The 21,552-nt window shown below is 44.9% G+C and overlaps 1 protein-coding gene across 5 annotated transcripts in view; it reads left to right on the top strand.

Moving 5' to 3' along the window:
* WWOX (WW domain containing oxidoreductase) overlaps positions 1-21,552 on the top strand; it is a 941,967-nt gene that overhangs the window by 430,754 nt on the left and 489,661 nt on the right. Inside the window, exon 9 of one of the 5 annotated variants that reach the window (XM_055305711.1) lies at positions 3,522-3,737. The exons of the other annotated variants lie outside the window; for them this stretch is intronic. Coding sequence (XP_055161686.1) covers positions 3,522-3,620 — 99 coding nt within the window. The 3' untranslated portion in view covers positions 3,621-3,737. Of the gene's footprint in view, positions 1-3,521; positions 3,738-21,552 lie in introns of those variants that run through there. 5 annotated transcript variants of the gene reach the window in all.

Below are 21,552 nucleotides of genomic sequence, written 5' to 3' on the forward strand. Positions count from 1 at the left end.
ACTGACTAATTCCAAGTTTCCTGACAGTTGTCTCTTGGAGACAGTGCTCTTCTCTGACTCATGGCTTCTATTGTCAGCTTATCTCTGTGAGGCGTTCCCTCTCTCTGTTGTCCACAAAGACACTTGAGAGCACCTCTCCAGTACTACCAGTACTGGTACCCATACTGATGTCCGTGCCCAAGGTCTAGCTCCTAATGCCCCCCATATAGCCAAAGCCTCAGACGCTGGAGCGGGGATAACTCTTGTGGGATCCTTAGGGCATCAAAGCTCCAGTGTGTTCCCTGCAGCCTTGGTGAGTATGTACTCTGTCTCCACGCAATGTCACACTTGGTTGTCTGGACCCGGGGGCTGCTTGAGTGCTCCTCTGTTCTAAGGACTCCTCTTGGAAACAGATGGACTTCTGTAAGGGTCATCTGGGAAACCTATCTTTGGGAAAATTGTACCCCTAATTTCCTACCCTTTTCAAAAGGGGCATTCACCCTCCTCCTCTTCCTGAAAAAAACTACATGCAAGTCATCCTGTGGAATTTGACCCAGAGCAGGTGCTCTGCACCAGCTCCACACACCTGGATTCCAGATTAAAGTTGCAATCACCACTATTGTTGCTGAGTATTACAGCAGATGACCAAAAAGTACTTATGGAGACTGGCCAAGCACTGATTGGAGGAGGGTCCCAGCTCTTTGTTAAGAACTTTGCTGCAGAGAACATGATCCAATATTGGAACTACAGGATCATAGCCCTTTGTCTGAAACCTTTGAGGCCAGATATGTTTCAGAATTCACAAACGTGAGGGATGCCTGGGTCGCTTAGTGGTTGAGCATCTGCCTTCAGGTTCTGGAGTCCCGGGATCAAGTTGTGCATCAGGCTCCCCTTGAGGAACCTGCTTCTCTCTCTGCCTGTGTCTCTTCTTCTCTCTGTGTGTCTCTCACAAATAAATGAAAATCTTAAAAAAAAAATTCATAAATGTGATACGCTGCCCATCCTGTGTCCTACAGAGGTCAGCAGACTTAGAGCTTATGGCCAAGTCTGGCCTGAGGATTATTTTCATAAATAAAGTTGTATTGGTTACACAGCTACGCCCATTTGTTTACATATCGTCTGTGCTCTCAGTTACAGTGGCAGAGCTGAATAGTCAGAGACCATATGCACACAGAGCCTGAAATATTTACTATCTGGCTCTTTACAGAAAATTTGCTGGACCTCGTATGCTGCCCTAGGGCAGCCCCTTGTAATTAAACATGTGTAAGTCTCTGCGTCAAAATGAATGGATATTCACACTCAGTGAGATGAATAATTTAGAGTCAACTCTAGACAGCCTTTTTTTTTTTTTTTTTCCAAACCAAATGGTTATTGAAACAACTTTCCAGGATCAGCTCCTTCTGGGTTTCCTGGGCCTTTCCAGCCTCGACATCATGGATATCCTCACAGTCAACAGGGTGGAGCAGCACAAGGTGGCTTATTTATATGTCTATTGTTTCATTATTAGTAAAATCATGCTTATCACATCTTCAGCGCATATTTTGCTTTGAGCCTGGATTGCTGCCTTTCAGGCTGGGGCCCCTATACCCTGGCTGGGGTAGAGGTGACAGGCTGTCTGGGCAATCACAGAACCACCCTTTTTCTGTGTCTGTGGGTCCTGCTGGGCGCCTTTCCACATTATTCTTCAAGTGACCCTGGGGTGCTGCCTGACATTTGTCAGTGCCAACCTCTTGACTTCAGGAAAGTCTGTATGTTGTCTTTTTGCCAAAGAGGGCAGGGGTGCATGGCAAATGAAAGGCAGCCCTCCCTGTTCACCTTAGTCCAGTGCCAGGGACCAGCCCTTGATTGTGAAGTTGAGTGAAGCAGAGTTGGGGGCGCCAACAAGTCTCCACCTTAAAGTATTTTTATGTACACCCCAGAAGTATCGACATAGTTGTCTTTTAAGTGCATTCTTAGCTTTTTCTTTTCCATACATCTTTGTGATGCTTGGTTTAATGAATTAACACATGTTTAATAATCCCCAGTTCTGTGCTTGGTGTCATCACCAGTTCCACCCTAGTCTTCCTGGAAGCTGAGGCTGATGTATCAAGGTTTCAGAAATAGGGAGCACATTCTGAGTTTGAGGTCTCTCCTGTGTGCTTCTAGCTGTAAAGTTACTTTTGTAAGTTTTAGGTTTTTAGTTAAATTTAAATTTGGAGATTTCTACCATTTCTGGAAGATTGGAGGCTGAGTTATGACACTGTGGAAACATGGTTTGGACTCTACATTTCCGGCATACCAGCCCTGTTGTGTAGGCAATCTTCAAGGTGCTAATTGGAGCTCCAGGCCCTGCTAGATGGGATCCTCTGGGTCACGGGATGCCTTTGCTCTCGTTTCCATGTCCCAGGACCCTGTGCATGGTAGCCTCAAAAGTGTGTGTTGAAAGGAAATGAGGAAGTGTGGGAGGGGAGAAATGATGTCTTAGGAAGTCAGTAGGGTCATCTTCAAGAAAATAAACTTGGTTGGCTTCCCTTCCCCTGGGCTAGCATTCTCTACCTTATGAGTCATGATCCCCTGTGGCCTTGCAAAGGTAGTGACGACAGACATACATATTCTCTGCTTTCTCCGGGTGTATGTGTGTATGTGCGCACACACACACACACACACACACACACACACACACCACTTTCTTTTTTTCTTTCTTTGTTTAGTTCTATAAACAGTGTTATGTAATGTTTGGGTTTTTTTGTTTTTTTGTTTTTTTTTTTTTTTTTTTTTTTTGTTTTTTGGGTTTTTTTGACAAGGGACACAGTCTGAGAAGAGACAGCCCAGCGATGGTCTGTGCAGCCCTGCCTGATCATTTTGTTCAATTCTCCGAGTTCAGTGGTCAATTCCATTTTAGAAAGTGGTCAGACCTGTGGCTCTGCTGATGCCACCGTTACTGTATCCAGCTGGTGCCCTCATTCAAGAAGCTGTGTGCAGGGACTCAGTGTGAGTTTGGGGGTGTGCATGTGAGCAGTCGCCTGGAGTCTCCATCACTTTCTCTGGGGTTGTGCCCTCTCTGTTCTGAGTTCAGTGAGTGAGAATCCCTAAGATATGTCCCCAAGCTGGAATGAGTCCCCTGTCTACCACTATGCTCCTGTGATGCTTGGACTTCCCCTGTAGGTCTCACCCCATCCTTCCTGGTTCCATGATACCTGTGTGTATTTCCTGTCCCCTCTGCACCACCATGGGCTCCATGTCCATTGGCCCATCATCAATGTGTCTCGATCTCCCAGGAACTTGGGAAGTGTTTGTCTGAATGGTGGAAAGAAGATGCCTTGCTATATTTCAACATATCTAGCAATCAAAATGCGGATTGACCTTTGTGTAGCACCATTTCATTTGCATGGTACACATCGTTATAACAAACTGTTATAACAAGCTGGAAAGGGTTTTTTAATCTTCATTTTATCATCGTCATATCAACAGTGCTAACAACTAATATTTATTGAGCTCCATCTCTGAGCCTGACATGGTGTTCAGCACCACTCTTACATTATCTAATTACATTTTCATGACAGGCCCATGAGGTTTTTACTATCTACATTTTGCCTATGATGGGAGCAGGAAATGACTGTCTCCAGGCCACAGGACAAGGACTCAAGTCCCAGCGTTCCTGACTCCAAAACCCTTGTTCTTAGAGACTTCCCATCTCAACAAGCAAGCACTGGAGCCATTCTCACTTTGGACATCGTGTGAGTTCCCTAGGGCGGCCATGGGAAAGTACTACAGTCTGAGCGGCTCAAAAAATGGACATTTTCTCATAGTTCTAGAGGCTGGAAGTCCAAAGTCAAGGTGTCAGCAGGGCTTCTTTCCTCCTAGGCTTGCCTGCTTGGTATACAGCCACCTGTCCTCTCCCTGTGTCCTCACAGGTCTTCCCCCCTATGCATGTCTGTGTCCCAACTTCCTTTTCTTTTAAGGACGGCATTCAGATTAGGGCCCATCCTACCTTCCTCACTTTACCCTAATTACCTCTTTAAAGGCCCTGTTTCCAAACATGGTCACATCCTGAGGTCCTGGAGTTTAGGACTTCAACATATGATTTTTGGAGGAAACAGAGTTTAGCTCCTAAAAGGCCTCTTCTTGAACAGAATCAGTGTTTTGTGCAGAGAACAAAGCCAGAATTGCTTTAATCTTTGTAACATGTGTGATGACTCATGAGAGAGCTCCCTACTCCCAGAAGATAGGACCAAGAGGGACAGGGGCAAACCTGGAGCCACTTCTCTGTGATGTGTGTTGTTTTGTGATCCAACACTCGGTTGATAAGCTTTCCACTGGCACCTTGGATGTGCCCATGAGGATCTTCCCCATGTGAGAGCCCTTGCCTTAGAGAAGCAGGCAATGGACACTTTCCTTAGGCCACTGTCACAGCAGGGCAGGTTCCTCAACTTTTTATTTAAGTGCAGTAGAAGCAGAAAAGGGCAAATACTCTGAGTATACCTCACTGAATTTGCACACACTAACACATGAGTGAGCGGCACCCATATTAATAGAATAATTCCAGAACTCTAGTGGCCCTTTTGGGTCCCCTTTCAGCTTTCACTGCTATGCAATTTCTTTCTTTCTTTTCTTTTCTTTTTTTTAAAGTATTTTGTATTTTATTTTATTTTATTTTATTTTATTTTTTTTATGATAGTCACACACAGAGAGAGAGAGAGAGGCAGAGACACAGGCAGAGGGAGAAGCAGGCTCCATGCACCGGGAGCCCGATGTGGGATTCGATCCCGGGTCTCCAGGATCACGCCCGGGGCCAAAGGCAGGCGCCAAACCGCTGCGCCACCCAGGGATCCCTGCTATGCAATTTCTAGCCTCAGTTGTACACAGTTTGTAATTCTAAAAGCAATGAAAGATGGTGGTCATGGCAAAAAACAAAAACAAAAAACCACACAATACCCACCCTGTCTTTATTTGGATTCCTTTAGACCCAGCTCTACTCCTAATTAACCACAGGACACTGAGAGGGCAGATTGATCTCTCACTTCAGGGTCCTCTTCTTTCTAAGGGGGCGAGACAATCTCTAGCTAATGATGAATGCAGAAGACCCACAGCTGGTCAAGATGGTACACTTACCAGCTAACGGTGAAAGGATGTGTAATAAAGAATATTATACCTTTCACTTTCTGGAGTGTGAAATCGAAGGAACTGTCCTAACCAGGACAGGACAGGCTAGCTTCACTGGGGATTTAGGAGGGATGGTTGTTAAGGGGACTGGCCCAGGGCTTTCTCCTTTCTCCTAAAAACCTATCGATTGCCTGGATTTGGAGCTCTTGGGCAGCAGCTCCAATCAGGCAAGCTGCTCTGTGTTCTAGGAGTTTGCTCCATGCAATCTTCTCTAGAGCTTTCTCTGTCAACCACAAGGAGCCAGGGAGGTTGGGGCATTCAGTGTCTAAGCTTTGTCCCTGGAAGGAGGAAAGGGACTCTATCAGTGGCAGACTAGATACTGAACATTGGGCAGTGTGCAACAGTTTCCTGTCCCCCTGTCCCCTGTATCCGGGACCTTCGTCCTCCGACAAGTTCTCATTTGACACAGCATTTTAATATTTACCAGTGTATTTACTGCTTCTTGATGTACTTGTACTTCAGAAGAATTGATTTGCAAGAAACATATTTGGGATTTTTTTTTTCTTTCCTGCATGCTCTTGGGTTGGCAAAATGCATATTTGCATAGAAATAATCTTGAGTGAGCTCTCCTTGCGAGGGTGTCAAATTCATAAACATCACTACTGTAAAGACATGGTTTTGGATATGGATTTCCCCCCTCTTCGGTTCATTTCTTCTTTCATTTATCATGTCTGGGTCACCACACACTGTATATGTTTCGTTAGGAGTTTGTTTTTGAGCTATTTGCCCAAGTGGTGTTTCTGTGTATTAAACCATAGCACTGTATTTTATTCTATTTTTTTAATATCACAATTTCAGAATAAAACAATCCCATTCTAAGGTTGTTTAAAGGCTCTCTCTAGTGGAGGCAAATCATGTGGTAAATAAAGCCTTTTCACCCCCCCGCCCCCCCATGCCTCCCTCACCCATGGTCCACAATTTATCTTTGAAGATGCTGGGCTTTAATAGGGAGGGTAGAGCACAAAACCAGATGGTTTCAACTCACACCTGGGAAAGTGGCGGGGTTCTGGAAACATTAAAGTTAATGGGCGGAATCAGGCTGCCAGGCTTCATGGGACTGTAACTGACACACCATTCTGGTTAACTGAACTTTTCAGTTAACTGGTGGCTACATTTGCTCCTGCCCCATCCTCCCCACTCCCCTGCCACTCAGTCCTTCCCTGTATCAAATTTGCTTCACTTTCTTTCTCTTCTCCAACCCTACCTGCCCCCATCTCTCCCCTCTTGATCTGTCTTCCCCCTTGACATTGCTTATTCTTTTCTTGTGTCTGGAGGCCTCAGAACTTGGCTTTTACTGGCCAGCTTATAACATTCTATCATTCATTGTCCTCCCTGAACCCGTGCTGTTCTAGTCTTTCGGACAACTGGACACAGGTTTGCCTGTGAGCCTGTCTTGGCTTTTCTTGATGCTCTGGTGCTCCTGGATGCCCAAGTTTACTATCACCCTGATGGAAGGAGGATTTCAGTTACCCGGTTGTCAGTGGCTAAGATTTAACTGCACACTTTAAGCATGCCTGTATTTTACTACGTAATACCTAGAAACCCATAGGTCTAGGAAAACCTGGAGAAAGTATGATTGTTTGGAAGAAACACATGGTTCTATGTTTGTTTTTTTTTTTCCTGAGCAGATTCTATTTTTTATTTATTTATTTATTTATTTATTTATTTATTTATTTATTTATTTATTTTTAAATAGATTTATTTTTTATTGGTGTTCAATTTGCCAACATATAGCATAACACCCAGTGCTCATCCCATCAAGTGCCCCCCTCAGTGCCCGTCACCCAGTCACCCCCACCCCCCGCCCACCTCCCCTTCCACCACCCCTAGTTTGTTTCTCAGAGTTAGGAGTCTCTCATGTTCTGTCTCCCTCACACAGGGTTCTATCTTGACTCTCTCCACCCTCCAAGATTCTAAGCACAAGCTCATAAATGAAGTAATTTCTGACCCTACTAAGATGAAACTTTCTTTAGAAGTGAACCCCTGTGTTTTCTTCCTCTGTTTGGCAGGTGAATCCTAAAGTGGCCCCATTCATTTCCCATCTGCTCATGTCTACTACCTGGTATAATATCCTCCCCTTGAATGTGGGGAGACTGTGACTTGCTTCTAGCCAATAAAATATGAAAAACATGATGGGCTGTCACTTCCTTGATTAGGTCACATTACACTGCAAAGTGGAGGGGTCTTGCAGATATAATTAAGATCCCAAATCAGTTGGTTTTAGGTTAATCAGGGAGGAGATCATTCTAGGTGGGCCTGGATCAATCAGGTGAAGGCCCTTTCCAGAGGATCTGAACAGAGTCTCCATTGATGGCTTTGGGGAAGTAAGGTGCCATGTTGTGAGAGGGGCTGTGGAGTGGACCATATGGCAGGGAACTGCAGGAGCCCTCTCGAAGCTGAGTGGCCCAAAGTATGCAACAAGAAAATGGTGATGTCAGTCCTACAGTCTCAGAAATGAGTTTGCCAGCAGTTCGTGGGAGCTTAAAGGTGATTCAGCTTCCTCTGCTAAGCCTCTGATGAGGACACAGCCCAAACAATACCAGTATTTTAGCCAGGCAAGACCCTGAAGGTGAGAACCCTGCTAAGCAATGTCCATACCTTTGACCCATGAAAACTATAAGATAATAAATGTGTGTTACTTTCAGCCACTAAATTTGTGGTAATTTGTTACACAGCAGTAGGAAAGCAAATACATTCTAGGTAGTAGAGAATTCACCTTTCTGTGCTATTCTGCTGCGTAGCAAGTTCTAAGTTACTCAGCAGGCCTCAGAGGGCAGCCAAGAAAATGATGACCCTACAAGAAATATGTATTTCCTAAGAAAGCTCTATTTCTTCATGATTTTCATCTGTGAACTAAGAGGAAAATAATACACAGCACCAGGCCTTATTTGGGCATCTTAGACATTCTTTTACTTACAGAGTCCTATATTGTCTATCTTAAAACATTGTCAGGAATAGCACATGTGGCTGGGATGTGGCCGTGTCTTTCCGCCATAGGTCATCTTATGACTTACTGAGGCAAGACAAGGCCACTTCAAGGTACAGGTCACACTGTCCACTTTATGGATGAGGAAAGTAACAATCCACAGCATCTCACACGTGAACTCAATATAAGTCCTCCGTCTTGAATCACATTGACCTTAGGGGTCATATGATTTCCATTAGTTTATGGAGCAACCCAAGGGCAGAAGTGAAATTGGAATTTCACTTTTGAATTTCTGAAACCTTGTTTTATTTATATATTTATTTAGTTTTTTTTTTTCTTTTTTTTTGGGGGGGCTACCAACCATCTTTCCCTTTGAAAACTCCCTGGGTGCCCCAGCATTATTTTCTAAGAGGGATATATTTCTAACTGGCAGGCCTGGTTGGGCTGTGCAAAGTGTTCACTACCTTTCCTGCTCACCCAACCCTAAATAATTGTCTGTGTGTTCCTTTTATTGTCACCTCTGAAACAAGATGAAGAACCCAACGGTTTGCTTTAGAACGCATTAACTTCTTTATCACATTAATACTGACTCATATCTTATTTCCCACTTGCAGTAAGAAAACCATTCAAATCTTTCCCTCACAGGACAATATCTTTAATAGCTTCTGTATGTTTCCTATTTTGGGCTGTTTCTGTATAAACAGACTAATCTAATAGCATGCTGAACCATCTAACTTGGCAGAAATTCAGAAAATCACTCATTTCTATGGCAAGCTGGGATGCCAAGAAGGGGGGACAAACCCTCACTTTTATTGCAGAAAGATTTTTCTTAAAGTTGTCTTTCATGAACATAATATGTCTATCATTTAGAATTCTCTAGCACCCTGACTAGAAATTATTTATTGCAGAAAGGCACAATGGTGAACGGGAAAGTATTATGCCCCCTTACAATTTCTGGCTTGAATTCATTTGCCTAAAGGAGCAGGATCTTATGAACACAATTTTGAATGTCAGCTTGGTTATGAAAGATGGTGCTCACCTCTAGGGTATGTGTACAAAGCCCTTTTCACTAAACCTAAAAGGTGAGAACATCGTGGCCCCTTGCAAAGCCTGGCTAGTGGCCCGACCAGCCCGGAGTTGTGCCTCTATCATTGGAACGAGAGCCTGTCTCTGGGAGGAGGTGTTCTTGCTGACATTTCCCACCCCCTTTACTTTGATGTCACTTAGGATCCTGAGTGGTTTAAAGGCTCAGCTCCCGGTTCTGACCTGCTAAGCATTGCTGGAGAGCATCACAAATCATGTTGGTGGAGCCACTGGCAACTTGGCTTTAGAGGATCATCAGCAGTTTCACCCCTAGACCAGAATGACCAGGACATCCCATAATTTGTGCCCTTCCTCATGTCTGTCTTCTAGTTGTCCCTCCCCACAGGACTGGAGTCCCTGGAACCTGATCCCCAGAGCTCACATGCCCCCTTCAGAGTATCAGAGTATCTCCCTCCCTGAACAACCCCCACTTCTAGAAGGTCATCTGCTTTTCTCTATGCATTCTTTTGTTTCATTTACTATAATATCTTTATATTTTGGGTCAGTTTTAGATTTATATATGAACTGAGACACTAGGACAGAGTGCCCACATATCTTACACCCAATTTTCTCCTATTATCAACCTCTTACATAATCAGGTACATTTATTACAATTAAATAAATAATATTAATGTATTACTATTCACTAAAGCCCACAGTTCATACAGATTTTCTTAGTTTTTACTTAACGACCTCTTTCTGTTCTAGAATCCCACAGTGCATTTAGTCATCCTGTGTCCTTGGGCTCCTCGGGGCACCAATAGTTTCTCAGACTTTCTTTGTTGTTGGTTGTTTGTTTTAAAATACTTATTTATTTATTTTAGAGAGAGAGAACATGAGCCAAGTTGGGGGTGAGAGCCAGAGGGAGAATCTTCTGCAGACTCGGGGCCCGACATGGGGCTCAATCCCACGATCCTGAGATCATGACCAGGGCCGAAATCAAGAGTTGGATGCTTAACCACTGAGCCACGTGGGCACCCAAGACTCTCCTTGTTCTTGATGACATGGGCAGTTGTGAGGAGTACTGCTCAGGAATTATGTGCGATGTCCCCATGTTGGGATTTGTCTGATTTTTTTTTTTTGTGTGTGTGTGTGGTTAGGCTGGGATTATGGGTTATGGAGGAGACCTCAGAAGTACAGTGCCCTTTGCATCACATCATATCAAGTCACATAACTGCCAAGGTGACTTATCACTGTTGACATTGACCTTCTTCACTTGGCCTAGGCAGTATCTGTCCCATTTCTCTGCTATACAGTTACTCTCTTCCTGCCCATTCCATGCTGTTCCTTCTGGAAGGAGGTTGCTGTGTGCAGCCCACACTACAGGAGTAGAAAATGATGTTCTCACTCCTTGCGGGCACAGCATCTACATAAACCATTAGGAATTCCTTTGCATGGGAGATTTGTCCCTTTCCCCCAATTATTTATTTACTCAATCATTTATTCACATCAGTGCCAGCTCATGGGTATTTATTCTCCACTTGGGGTTATAGTCCAGCATGACTTTGTTTGTCTTGTTGCTCAAATTGTTCCAGATTTGGCCATCAGGAGCTCCATCCTTTTGGCATGCCGCGATCATTGTAAGGGGCGCTTTTTTGTTTGTTTTGGTATTAATTTCCCTCTTGGTTTTGTTTGTGTCCCTCCTCCTCCCCCATCTCCCCTCCCCCCCCCACACACACACAAAGGGCAGCATGATACTGCGCTGTCTGGGATCTCAGTGGCATTGTTTCTGTTTTATAGAAATCCCATCTGAGACATGAGGAGTGTGGGTGAGTTCTTGCTCTCACTTAAATTTTACTCTATCTAATTTGGGGTCCTTATGGGCCACCACTGTCTTTCTTAGTGTGTTTGCCACCACACCTACCCCAGGGAATGAGCGTTAGAGCCCACTCGGCCACACTGCCAAGCCTCTGAATCCCAAACAAGACGGACTATGAGAAATACTCAGCCAGGAAGAAGGTCTGGGTCCTAATGCTGGCTTGGCCCCAATTTGGGCTTGTCGGTGTGGCCTGTGCCCCTCTATACCCAGCTTCTTCACCTCTACAATGAGGGGCTTGCCTTGGCTGGCCCCCCAAGGCCCCTTCATGTCCCAATGTCCTACGATACTTGGGAGTCTTGAGTAAAAAGAAGTCACCCAGGAGGTATCATGTGTGTCTGCTGGAAATCTTGTTGAAATCATGGAGAAAATGAGAGGAGCAGAAAGGAAGTTGTGGAACTGGATTGATCCAGGGAAGAATAAGAATCCAAGTGATATGGGAGTAAAGATGTTGATGGAGACAAGAAAGAAATAACCTTGATATTAGTCCCTGTGAAAATTGGGGAACAAATAACTAAATACATAGTTTCTGAAATTTTAGGAAAGAAAGTAGAGACCACTAGGCAACAGTGTGAGTGGCATTAACTCTTTCATTTTTTCAAAAAGGTTCGTAGCTGAATAAAAGCCATGGAATAGAGTATATAGTGATTTCAGATATGTCCGGTTTTGACAACAGCGATGTGCCCTTGCACAGCTTCAGTAAACATAGATGTCCAGATCAAGAGAGGCAGATGACCCCCTTGGATATAGCATTGGTCAAACCATGTCTGGAATCTCATTTTCCATCTTGGGTATCACCTGAAAAGAGTGCTGGTGGCAGACTGGAAGTCATCCTAAGGAGAGTGACAAGAGTGATTGGGGTCTTGGGGCCAGGGCATCAGGAAAAGGGTTGAGTGAACTGGAATGTGTTCATCCTGAGGAAAAGGGCAAGAAGACTCTTAAAAGGAGAATCAGTTGTTGTCTTACAGTGGAACAAGCCTCCACTCAAAGGATCTGTGTGCCCTTTGCTGGAGATAGGAAAGCAAAAGCTGGATGTCCCACCATCTGGCACAGCTGCCATGGTGGGGTGCATTTTCAGGGGGAGGTGTGGCTGGACAAGCACTCGGATCTCTACCTAATGCTTCCTGAAGCTTTTCCTTCTCTTCAGTTTGCTGGTTCTGAATCCCAGCCCTCATCAGAAGCCCCTTTGTTTGCTTAAGATGCAAATTCCCTGTCCGTGTGTGGACATTCTCATTCACTGGGAGTTGGGTGGCAGTGTGGGTGCCAGGACCTGCATTTCTCTCAGGCTCCCAAGGTGATTCCGATACACCCTGAGAGCCGAGAGGCACCTTCCTCAGAGGAGGGCTAACTCCTTAAGGATAAGAATCGTATTTTCTTCCTCTTTTGTATGCCTCCCCATACAAGGATAATTATACAGAAGCACAGAAATGCTTGTTGGTGGATTTATTCCAGCATTTTTTTTTTTTTTTAGCTCTCTTTGTGTGGAACTTTGCAAAATAGCACCATGGTCACCCCATGCTTTGTGAGTAGCATGTTAGAATGGAATTTCACTGTCTTATATTGAGGGTCAATTTCTTGGCTTCACCTGAATTATGAACAGCAGAGGTGACACCTTGGAAAGGTATGAACATTGACACTGATGAGGGACTGAAAGGCCAGCTAATTTGAACCGGTCACTGATGGTTCCAGGCCCTCCTCACGGTGCATTTATCTTGCTTATTTAGGGGATGTTTCCATTCTATTTTATCTACGGAATTACTCTCCATTCTGAGATCTTTTGTGTAAGTATTCCCTTGAACCCGTTCCAAAAAGTGGATTTTCAACCCAATAAACCATAACTGCAGTGTTTTATCATGCATGCATATTTCAAAATGTGAACGTAAGTAGATTTAGCAAAGTTAAAATAAAATTAAAACTTTTCAAAGGGCACTTCTGCTTGCTTTTCCATGTTAGACTTTCCTGTTGGAGTTCTTATGCCATCTAAAAGACTCTAAAAACAGGAAGACTTTTTCACTTGGGTCTTTTTTTTTCTCCACAAGGGATGGGGTACAGAAAACACTAGTGGAGTTTGGTCTTCCTTTGTCTTAATGCAACACAGTTGCTGGCAGTGTAAAATGAATTCTGAATCTGTGAGTTAGCAGAGTTGTCAGTAAGGTTTCTAGTTGGCATCTTGCTTCCCCTCTTGCCTCTCTTGAAATCCCTTCTTAAAAAAAAAAAAAAAGAAAAGAAAAGAAAAGAAAGAAAAAGAAATCCCTTCTTCAGGTACACTAGAGTTATTTCTCTAAAATGGAAACCCATCTTGCCACTCCTTGCTTAATCCCCTCACTGGCTCTTCCTGTCCCTTAAGATAAAATCCCACATCCTTACCAGGTCCTGCAAACCCCTATACTCTCTGCCACCTATCCTTACCCCACTCCCCTTCCCCCTGGAACCTGCCAGCCCTCCTCCCCAGTCCTGCCAGGGCCTTCACACAGGCTGTTGGCTCTTCCCCCTCCCACTTTAGCTAATGAACTCTTTCTGATCCTTTAGGATTCAATTGGTTCAGGGTTTCATGAACTTGCAAAGTTACTCCATCTTCCTAGGCTCTCTTTTCTGCCCTGTACAATGGGGTTAATACATGTATCTTCTTACTAGGATTTTCTAGAGGGAAGTGGGGGAATAAATGATCACATTTCCTAAAGCACTTAACCTAGTATTTGACACACAGTAGGTTGACATGCTCTGAGCATTACCAGTTATTATTGAACTGTCCTGCTGCCTCTACCCAAAGTCCTTTCTTTTGGATGCTTCCACTCCTGATGCTGCAGATGTTATAGGTGGGGGGGAGGGGCAGGGGAGGGAGTAAGTCAGAAGAGACCAAGAAAGGGAGATGGAAAATGAGGGAGATGTCTCTGTAACCCTTACAGTGCCCTTGGCCAACCACCAAAAGCCCTCCCTTCTGCCATTGTAAAGGTCTAAATGAATATTTCCCTAGAATTCATATATTAAAACCCAACCCCTCAAAATGCTTTTCATGAGATCTGCCCTCCTTAGTGGGATTCTTGCCTTAAAAGGGGGCTCCAGAGAGCTCCTCAGCCCCTTCCAGCATGTGAAGACAGAGAAAAGGCCATGATCTGAACCAGGAAGAGGGCCCTCACTTACACAACCACGCTGGCACTCCAGTCTGGGACTTCCAGCCCCTAGAGCTGTGAGAAATACAGTTTGTTGAATTATAAGCCATTGAGTCCCTGCTATGTTGTTACAGCAGCTCCAAGGGCCATATACCCATGTCCTTTTTTTTTTTCCTTATCACTCTCAAGTATAAGGGAAAGAAAGGGCCACATGGGGGAGGGACCCAACATTTGTTGTCATTGTCTTACAGACAAGGACATGGAGGTTTGAGGTGGCCGGGAGGCCCCCCAGTTAGTCAGGGACTGGGCAGGGATTTGAAGTCAGAGCTCCTGGGTCTCAAAGCCTTCATCTTCCCCACAATCGCACCCTTCCTAACATCAAGGTGGAGCAAGTGACTCTGCACTTAGCATGCCTTTGAAAGAGAACCACAAGTTCAGGACTCTGGTTAGATCTTCTGTGCTCCCCAGAACACACACTGCAACAGGGCTCCCAGCCTTTCCTCGTGCAGGCTTCTGAGGAGCACGCAGGCAGGCCTCTGGCACCACAATGCCACTACAAAGGTCCCCTGCTTTCCATAAACAGATTGCTGCAAGGCCACTTCTCAAGAAAGCCCCTTCCGCTCCCTCCCGCGTGCTTTTATGCTTGGCCGTGGAGGGCAAAGTCGGGCTGGCAAGCCTCCTTTTCTTCTCTATTTTATATATGATTCATAAAGAGGATTCTGCAGGCTGAGGGGTGCACACTGCAGCCTGGACTGTGCTCCTGGGTGCCTCAAACGGGGGTGGGGACCCGTTTCACATTCCACTCACGTGGAGGCTAGCAAGGGGAGCGGAGGGGTGCGGTTTTCTCTAGGTTTCTCTTTGCCCAGAACGATTCCAGTTCTGCCAATCGAAGGGCCACGTGTCCTTTTAGTAGTTGACCCCCGAGCGACCCAAAGAAGCAACGCTTCAAGCAGCAGCAGCGAGCCCTGGGGACGGTACCCTGTGCTTCACTGTATCTGCCAGGGCCCCTCCCCGCCCTTTTTTTACATTTGGAAGAACATTTCTACCATCAGAGTCATTCTTTTGAGACTTTTACCTTAAAATACAAGTGCCCAGGGCAACAGGAATACCATAAATTGTTGTCAGCTAAGAACTGGCAGCCGGTTTAGTGTATAACAAGTACCTTGTTACAAATGGATGTTGAAATACCCAAGTTTGGAAATGATGTGCTTCTGCATTTTATATATTTGACTGATGCTTAAGTCATCCTTGTAATATCTCTTCCACTTACTCACTCACTCAAGCACCAAAAATCTTCTTTGGTCGGGAGAGCAAGTAGAAGCATTACAGTTCGAGGGACTTAGAATGGATGGGGACGGGTCCCATCTACATCATTCAGCAGGAATAAGGCTGAGAGCCAGTAGCCTAGAGGTTCAGTTCTAGGCTGGAGTGTGCATGTATGTGAGTATATATGTGTGTGCATGTGTGTGTGTGAAAGAGAGAGTGTGGGAGTATGTCAGAGAGTATGTATGTGGGAGTGTGTGTGTGTGTGTGTGTGTGTGTGTGTGTGTGTGTGTGTAGAGGGGTTGGGGTAAGTGCAGATTTGTGGTTGAGGACAGGAAGAAAAGGCTCAGCACAAGAAAGAGCCTGTAAGGTGCTGGTACTTACAAAGCTTCTGCAGCATGCCGCACACAGTGCCGTGACTTCCCTGGAGATTCCTCGTACAGTCCTGACTGCATCTCTACAGTATCTATTCCCCACCGTGCTGACAGGATGCCTTGCCCAGTATCATTAGATTTCGAATCTAACTGTGTCTGATGCCCAAACCGTACTCTTTCCCCCTCAGTGTCAGCAATTGAATGGTGTTGGACTCAGGATTAACCAGGGTCGAGTTCTGGGCTAGACTCAGATGCCTGAAACCCTTTCAACCTAAGACTCAAGTTTTTTGCCTGTTGGACAGATGCCTGGCTGTTCCTTTAATCTGTCATCCAAGAGGCCTGGCAAAGGATGGCAGGTGGGCTTGGGTCTTGGGCACACTGCCTTAGATCCTGACTGAGGGACCTTAAGGACAGCTCATCTGGGAGGAAGGGCAGGGGTTCTGATGTGCTGTTTCGGACCAGACAAGGGACAGAGTTGCTCGAAATGGATTGTTATGGACTGAATGTATCCCTCCAAATTCCTGTATTGAAGCCCTAACCCCCAATGGGATAGTATTTGGAAATAGGGCCTTTGGGGGATGATTAGTAGCTTTAATTGAGGTCATGAGAGTGGGACGCTTGTGATGGGATCAGTGCCCTTCTAAGAAGAGGAGGGCAGAGATATTACCATCTCTCTGTGTGTGTATATGCACTGAGGAAGGGCCGTGTGAGGACACAGCCTGAGACCATCTGCAAGTCCAGCAGAGAGCTCTCAGCAGACACTGAATCTGTTGGTGCCTTGGTCTGGGACTACCCAGGTTCTAGAAACTACGAGACCTAAATGGCTATTGTTTAAGCTGTCACATCTACGGTATTTTCTTATTGCAGTTGAGCAGATTAAGACACCAAGTCAGTGTTGGATAACGTGTAGAACTTGAAGTTGCCCACCTGCGTCCATATCCTGTGTGGGCCATTTACTTTCTGGGGGCCTTGGGCAGGTCTTTTATCCTCCCCGAGCCTCAGTGTCTCCATCTACACAATCTCCTCCTCAGATCATTGTTGACAGGATTAGATGCAGAAAATGCTTGAACGGCACACACACAGCTACATTAGTGGTCAGTGCTTAGCGAGCATCGCCACTCACCTACTATCATCAACATCATTGCCTTCATCATCATGGTCACCATTGTTGGCATCATCGTCATCGTGAAAAGCACTAGGTTCTGGTTTGCCCTGGACCTGGGTGTCTGTCCGTGTTGGGAAAATTCAGTAAGTTGCAGGTATTTCCAGAAATCAAGTGTTAGATCAAAACCATAATGAAATATTTCTTCATACCTGTCAGGTTGGTTGTTATTAATAAGGATGGAGATTTGTCAAGAAATAAATAATGGTAAGGATGTAGAGAGAAAAGGAATGTATTGAAACCTCATGCATTGTTGGAAGGAATGTAAATTGGTGTAGCTACTATGGAAAACAGTATGAAAGTTCCTCAAAAAATTAAAAACAGAACCACCTTATGATCCAGCAATTCCATTTTTGGGCATTTATCTGAAAGAAAGAGATAGCAGCAATTTAAAGAGATCTATGCACCCCTATGTTCATTGCCACATTATTTACAATAGCCAAGGTATGGAAGCTACCTAAGCGTCCATCAAATACATGAACAGATAAAGATGTGGCATATATTTGCATACAATGGAATATTTCTCAGCAAGTAAAAAGTATAAAATCTTGCTATTTATAACAAAATGGATGGACCTGGAGGGTGTTATGCTAAGTAAAATAAGTCAGAGAAAGCTAAATTTTGTATAATTTCACTTCCATGTGGAATCTTAAAAAAGAGGAAAAAAAAAACAAATACACAAAGAGAACAAAACAGAAATGGCCTCATAGACACAGAGAAGAAAGTGTTGGTTACCAGAGCGGAGAGGGTTTTGGGGGTGAGTGAAATAGTGGAAGGAGATAAAGAGTTACAGGCTTCCAATTATAAAATAAATAAGTCATGGAGATGTAATGTACAGCATAGAGAATATAGTCAATAATATTGTAATAACTTTGGTGACAGATAAGTAGACTTATCCTGGGGATCACCTAATAATGTATGAAAATATCAAATCACCATGGTGCACACTTGAAACTAAAAGGATATCTTGTATGTCAGTTATACATCAGCTAAAAACAACAACAACAAAACTCAGAAGTCGGCCTGTCTATCCTGGTATGAGTGGTGGCCGCTTTCGGGAAAAAAATGCTTTGGAAACCAGGTCACAGAGGAAAGTGCCTCTTGCTGTACAGAGCTCAGAGGTCTGCTGTGGAAGTGCAGAGGGAGCCTGGCCTAATTGCATTGATAATACAATCCTGTAACTCATTCTGCCAGCATGAAGGTGGATGGACGGTCCCCATCCTTGCCTCTGAACATTGCCCGTGTTTTCCTCCGAGGGACATCTGCTCGCCAGCAATGATTAAAGTGCCCTGAAAAGGCCCTTGCTATTAAGAGTTTGTGGCTCCGGTTTAATAAAAGGTAGTATATTAAAATGGAAACATGTTATTATTGATAAGGACTAGACATATTATAGACCAGATTGGAACTTTGATAATGGAAAATGCAGGGAAAGGCAGCTAAAGCGGGACTGAATCCCTACTATGCACGGATTGCTTTGCTAGACACTTCGGAGGCATCACCGCAGAATGCCTCATGCCACCCAATAAACCAAGCCTGGCCTCTCTGATATATTAATATATTTAATTATCAGACTCTCTGCATTAAAGAAGATTACAATAGAGGCATCCAGTTGATTGGGGAATAGTTGCTGCAAATGATAAGCTCTTTTGAATAAACCGATACTGACTTAATGAGGTTTTGCTGTGTGTTATTTTTTTCCTGATAGAAAATCGAGTGACTGCTCCCCTCCCCCACCATGCTCAGTCCTCTTGCTTACTCGTAATGACCCCCTTTTCCCTCGCTCCATGGGAACTTTTAAAAATTTAAATTAATGGATTTTTTAGCCTACAGTTTCTGAAATTCTAAGAGGGTCTGAAAGGTAAGCACCCAATTACCGAGGCGTGTGAACAAAAATAGGCAGCTTAGCCAAGGAAGTAAAAATAGAGAGGAGTCTCCCCACCTTCCCTGGAGCTGTGCGTTTGCTTCTGGAAGAGGATCAAGAAGTATTCAACCTCCAGTTAATTTGGCTGGTCCTTTCAGATAACTTCTTCACTGGCCCAACATGAGCTTGATCACTTAAAGAATTCATAAGACCAGTCTGAGGGCCTGTGCATTGGAGAGAGCTCCTTATCTTACTGAAGAGGCTGGTGTGGTTTGGACTCGTTCCCCCTGTCTGCCCAATTCCAGACAGGAGCACGGCCCGTTTGAGACAGGCTAACCATCAAGTTACCCGGCACCTGTCCATCTAGAGCATCTTGAGGATGCTGCAATAATAAAAAACAAATAACACGCATTGAAACCCCATCACATCTCTGACGTTCTCTGCATACACTTGCAAAAATCCTGTGATTAAAAAAAAAAAAATCCTGTGATAGGTATTCCTACCCCTGTGTTACAGACGAGGCTAGTAAAAGCTCAAGCAAATGGTCCACAGTCATGTTACTCATCAGTGGCTCACCTGGCATTTGAAGTCAGATTTTTTTGGACCTTTGTACCATATTGCACTTCCTTAGTCCTCAATGTCGTCCTCAGAACAAAGAAACAAAGAAGGGGGTGATAGAGCTTGTTCTTCTGGGGGCACAGAACTAAATAGGTAGTCAGTGCTCCATCTCTTCTGTTTGAAGATATCTAAGCACCATGGAGGTCGGGTGGGGGGAGATATCAAAATGGAGTGATGGGTAGGGCACACGTGGCCTGGATAATGTTCTCCTGGCCCAGGCCAACTATGGCATGTGCAGGCCGCCTCCCCTTACCAGGGATCTCTGTAGTTGTTATCAGCATCTGTGACTACCCGCTAGGTGGAAGACTGCTTTTTATGGGACCTTTGCTTTCTCTGAGAGGAGGGCAGGCCCCCATGCCTGGTTCTACTAGCGGACATGGAGCCACTTTCAGCCAGGTCACCCGTCTCTGCATTGTGGGATTTCCCCGCTGGGATGCATGAGTGCTTCAAGAAGCTGTTTCTCTCCTGGATCTCCATAGCTCCTTGCCCACTTGAAGTCTGGCTCCTAGAAGAGCTGTCTCCTCGTACCAGGCACTTTGCAAACATTACTTCACATGACAATTAAAACAAAAACAAAAACAAAAACCCCCCAAGAAGGTACTGTGACTGTGCCCTTCTCATTTTACAAATAAGCCAGCTGAGGGGTGGAGGTCACGGTGAGTGACTTGTCTGAGTGTCCTGAGTAGCCTGGGCAGAGTCAGGTCTGAACCCCAGGAGCAGGCTCGGTATCTGCCATTCTATTTTTAAAGCTCTCTCCTCAGTTGACTGGCTCTTGTCACTCCCTGTGCTCCCCAGCCTCCTGGGTCCTGCTTTCCTTCCCCTGCCCAGCAATTCTTTTACCTCCTTTTTCCCCCCTCCTGTGCAGACAGCATTGGAAAGGTCTGACCTGCCAGCCTTGGGTTCTGATAAGATCTGGCCATGCTCCCTTTGTCTGGCCTGTACCTGCCTTTTCTGAATGGCCCTGTTAATTGCAATTGACTCTCATAGAATGTGGATGGCAGTGCTACTTGACACCAGACTAATGCTTCTGACTTTTCCTCGGTGCCCCCAGCAGCAGGCTGGAGGGGACAGAAGGGGGTCAGAGGCAGGAGAGAGCACTTCTGATTTCAATAAAATACATTAGAACATAGCTCTAGAACATAGAGCTTTTCTGTTCTGTTTGTCAGGTCTCTCTCTCTCTCTCTCTCTCTCTCTCCCTCTCCCTCTGTCTCTCTCCCTCCTTTGGAAGGGAATGTGGTCATTTCTAGGAATTTATCCTAAAATGAGAAACAATTAGGAGATTTCACAGTTGTAGCTCCTATGAAGATTCAGGGTTTGTTTCGTTTTGTTTTATCCCATTTCCAAGCATTAGTCCTAAGCATGGAGAAAAAAAAAAAAAAAAACCTCTGAAGAATAAAACTTGAATAATATCAGTCTAAAGCAAGAGAGTAAAGACATATAGGGAGCTGGTAGTGGGAGCCTGATGTCCTGTGGGCCTGTCTAGTTTGGTTTCCTTGGATCTCAAGACACACAAGATACTCCAGGGTTGGGTTCAAGAGGACTGTGCAGGAGAGGCGGGACTGGAGAACGGCCCCTGGACTCAGGATGCACCTGCTTGATTTCTCTGCAGCTGGTGTATGTGAGAGACCAGACCTGCTAAAAAGGGACAGCGAGGATGTGTGAACCCTGGAAAGACTAGGAGGAAGACCTCTGGGCACCACGGTTTTTCCATTTTAGATCTGGCATTATGCAGGGGCAGTTTCAGAGTGTGTGACCACCCAGACAGGAGGGGGACAGGGCAAAGCCCGCAAACAAAGCTGGGTCAGTTTCAATTGAATGAGGTGTTCAAAATTTAAAATAATAATAATAATAATAATAATAATAATAATAATAATAAATAAGGTTATAAAAATAGATCTTGAGTCTAAGAAAGCAGATAGCATCCCTGAAACTGCAGAGAAATGCAAGTTCCATTAACAAATGAATTAACACCATTTAAGGAGGAATTCATGTAAATGTCCAGATTTCTGAGTTCTCTGGAAATATCAGAGTGCCCCCAAAGGCCGGCGGCTGTGGGCTGGAATACAGGCCTGCAGACTGGCCCTGTGGGGACTCTGTTCCATGCCTGGAGTGGATGGAAAGAAGGACTTCGAGTGAAAAAGAACCACCAGCTGTGGACCTTCCTTGAGCTGAACACCAGTTTTCCCATCTGTGAAATGGAACTGCAGGAACCCACCTC

Source organism: Nyctereutes procyonoides, unplaced genomic scaffold (genome assembly GCF_905146905.1).
Source record: "Nyctereutes procyonoides isolate TBG_1078 unplaced genomic scaffold, NYPRO_anot_genome, whole genome shotgun sequence".
Lineage (NCBI taxonomy): Eukaryota > Metazoa > Chordata > Mammalia > Carnivora > Canidae > Nyctereutes > Nyctereutes procyonoides.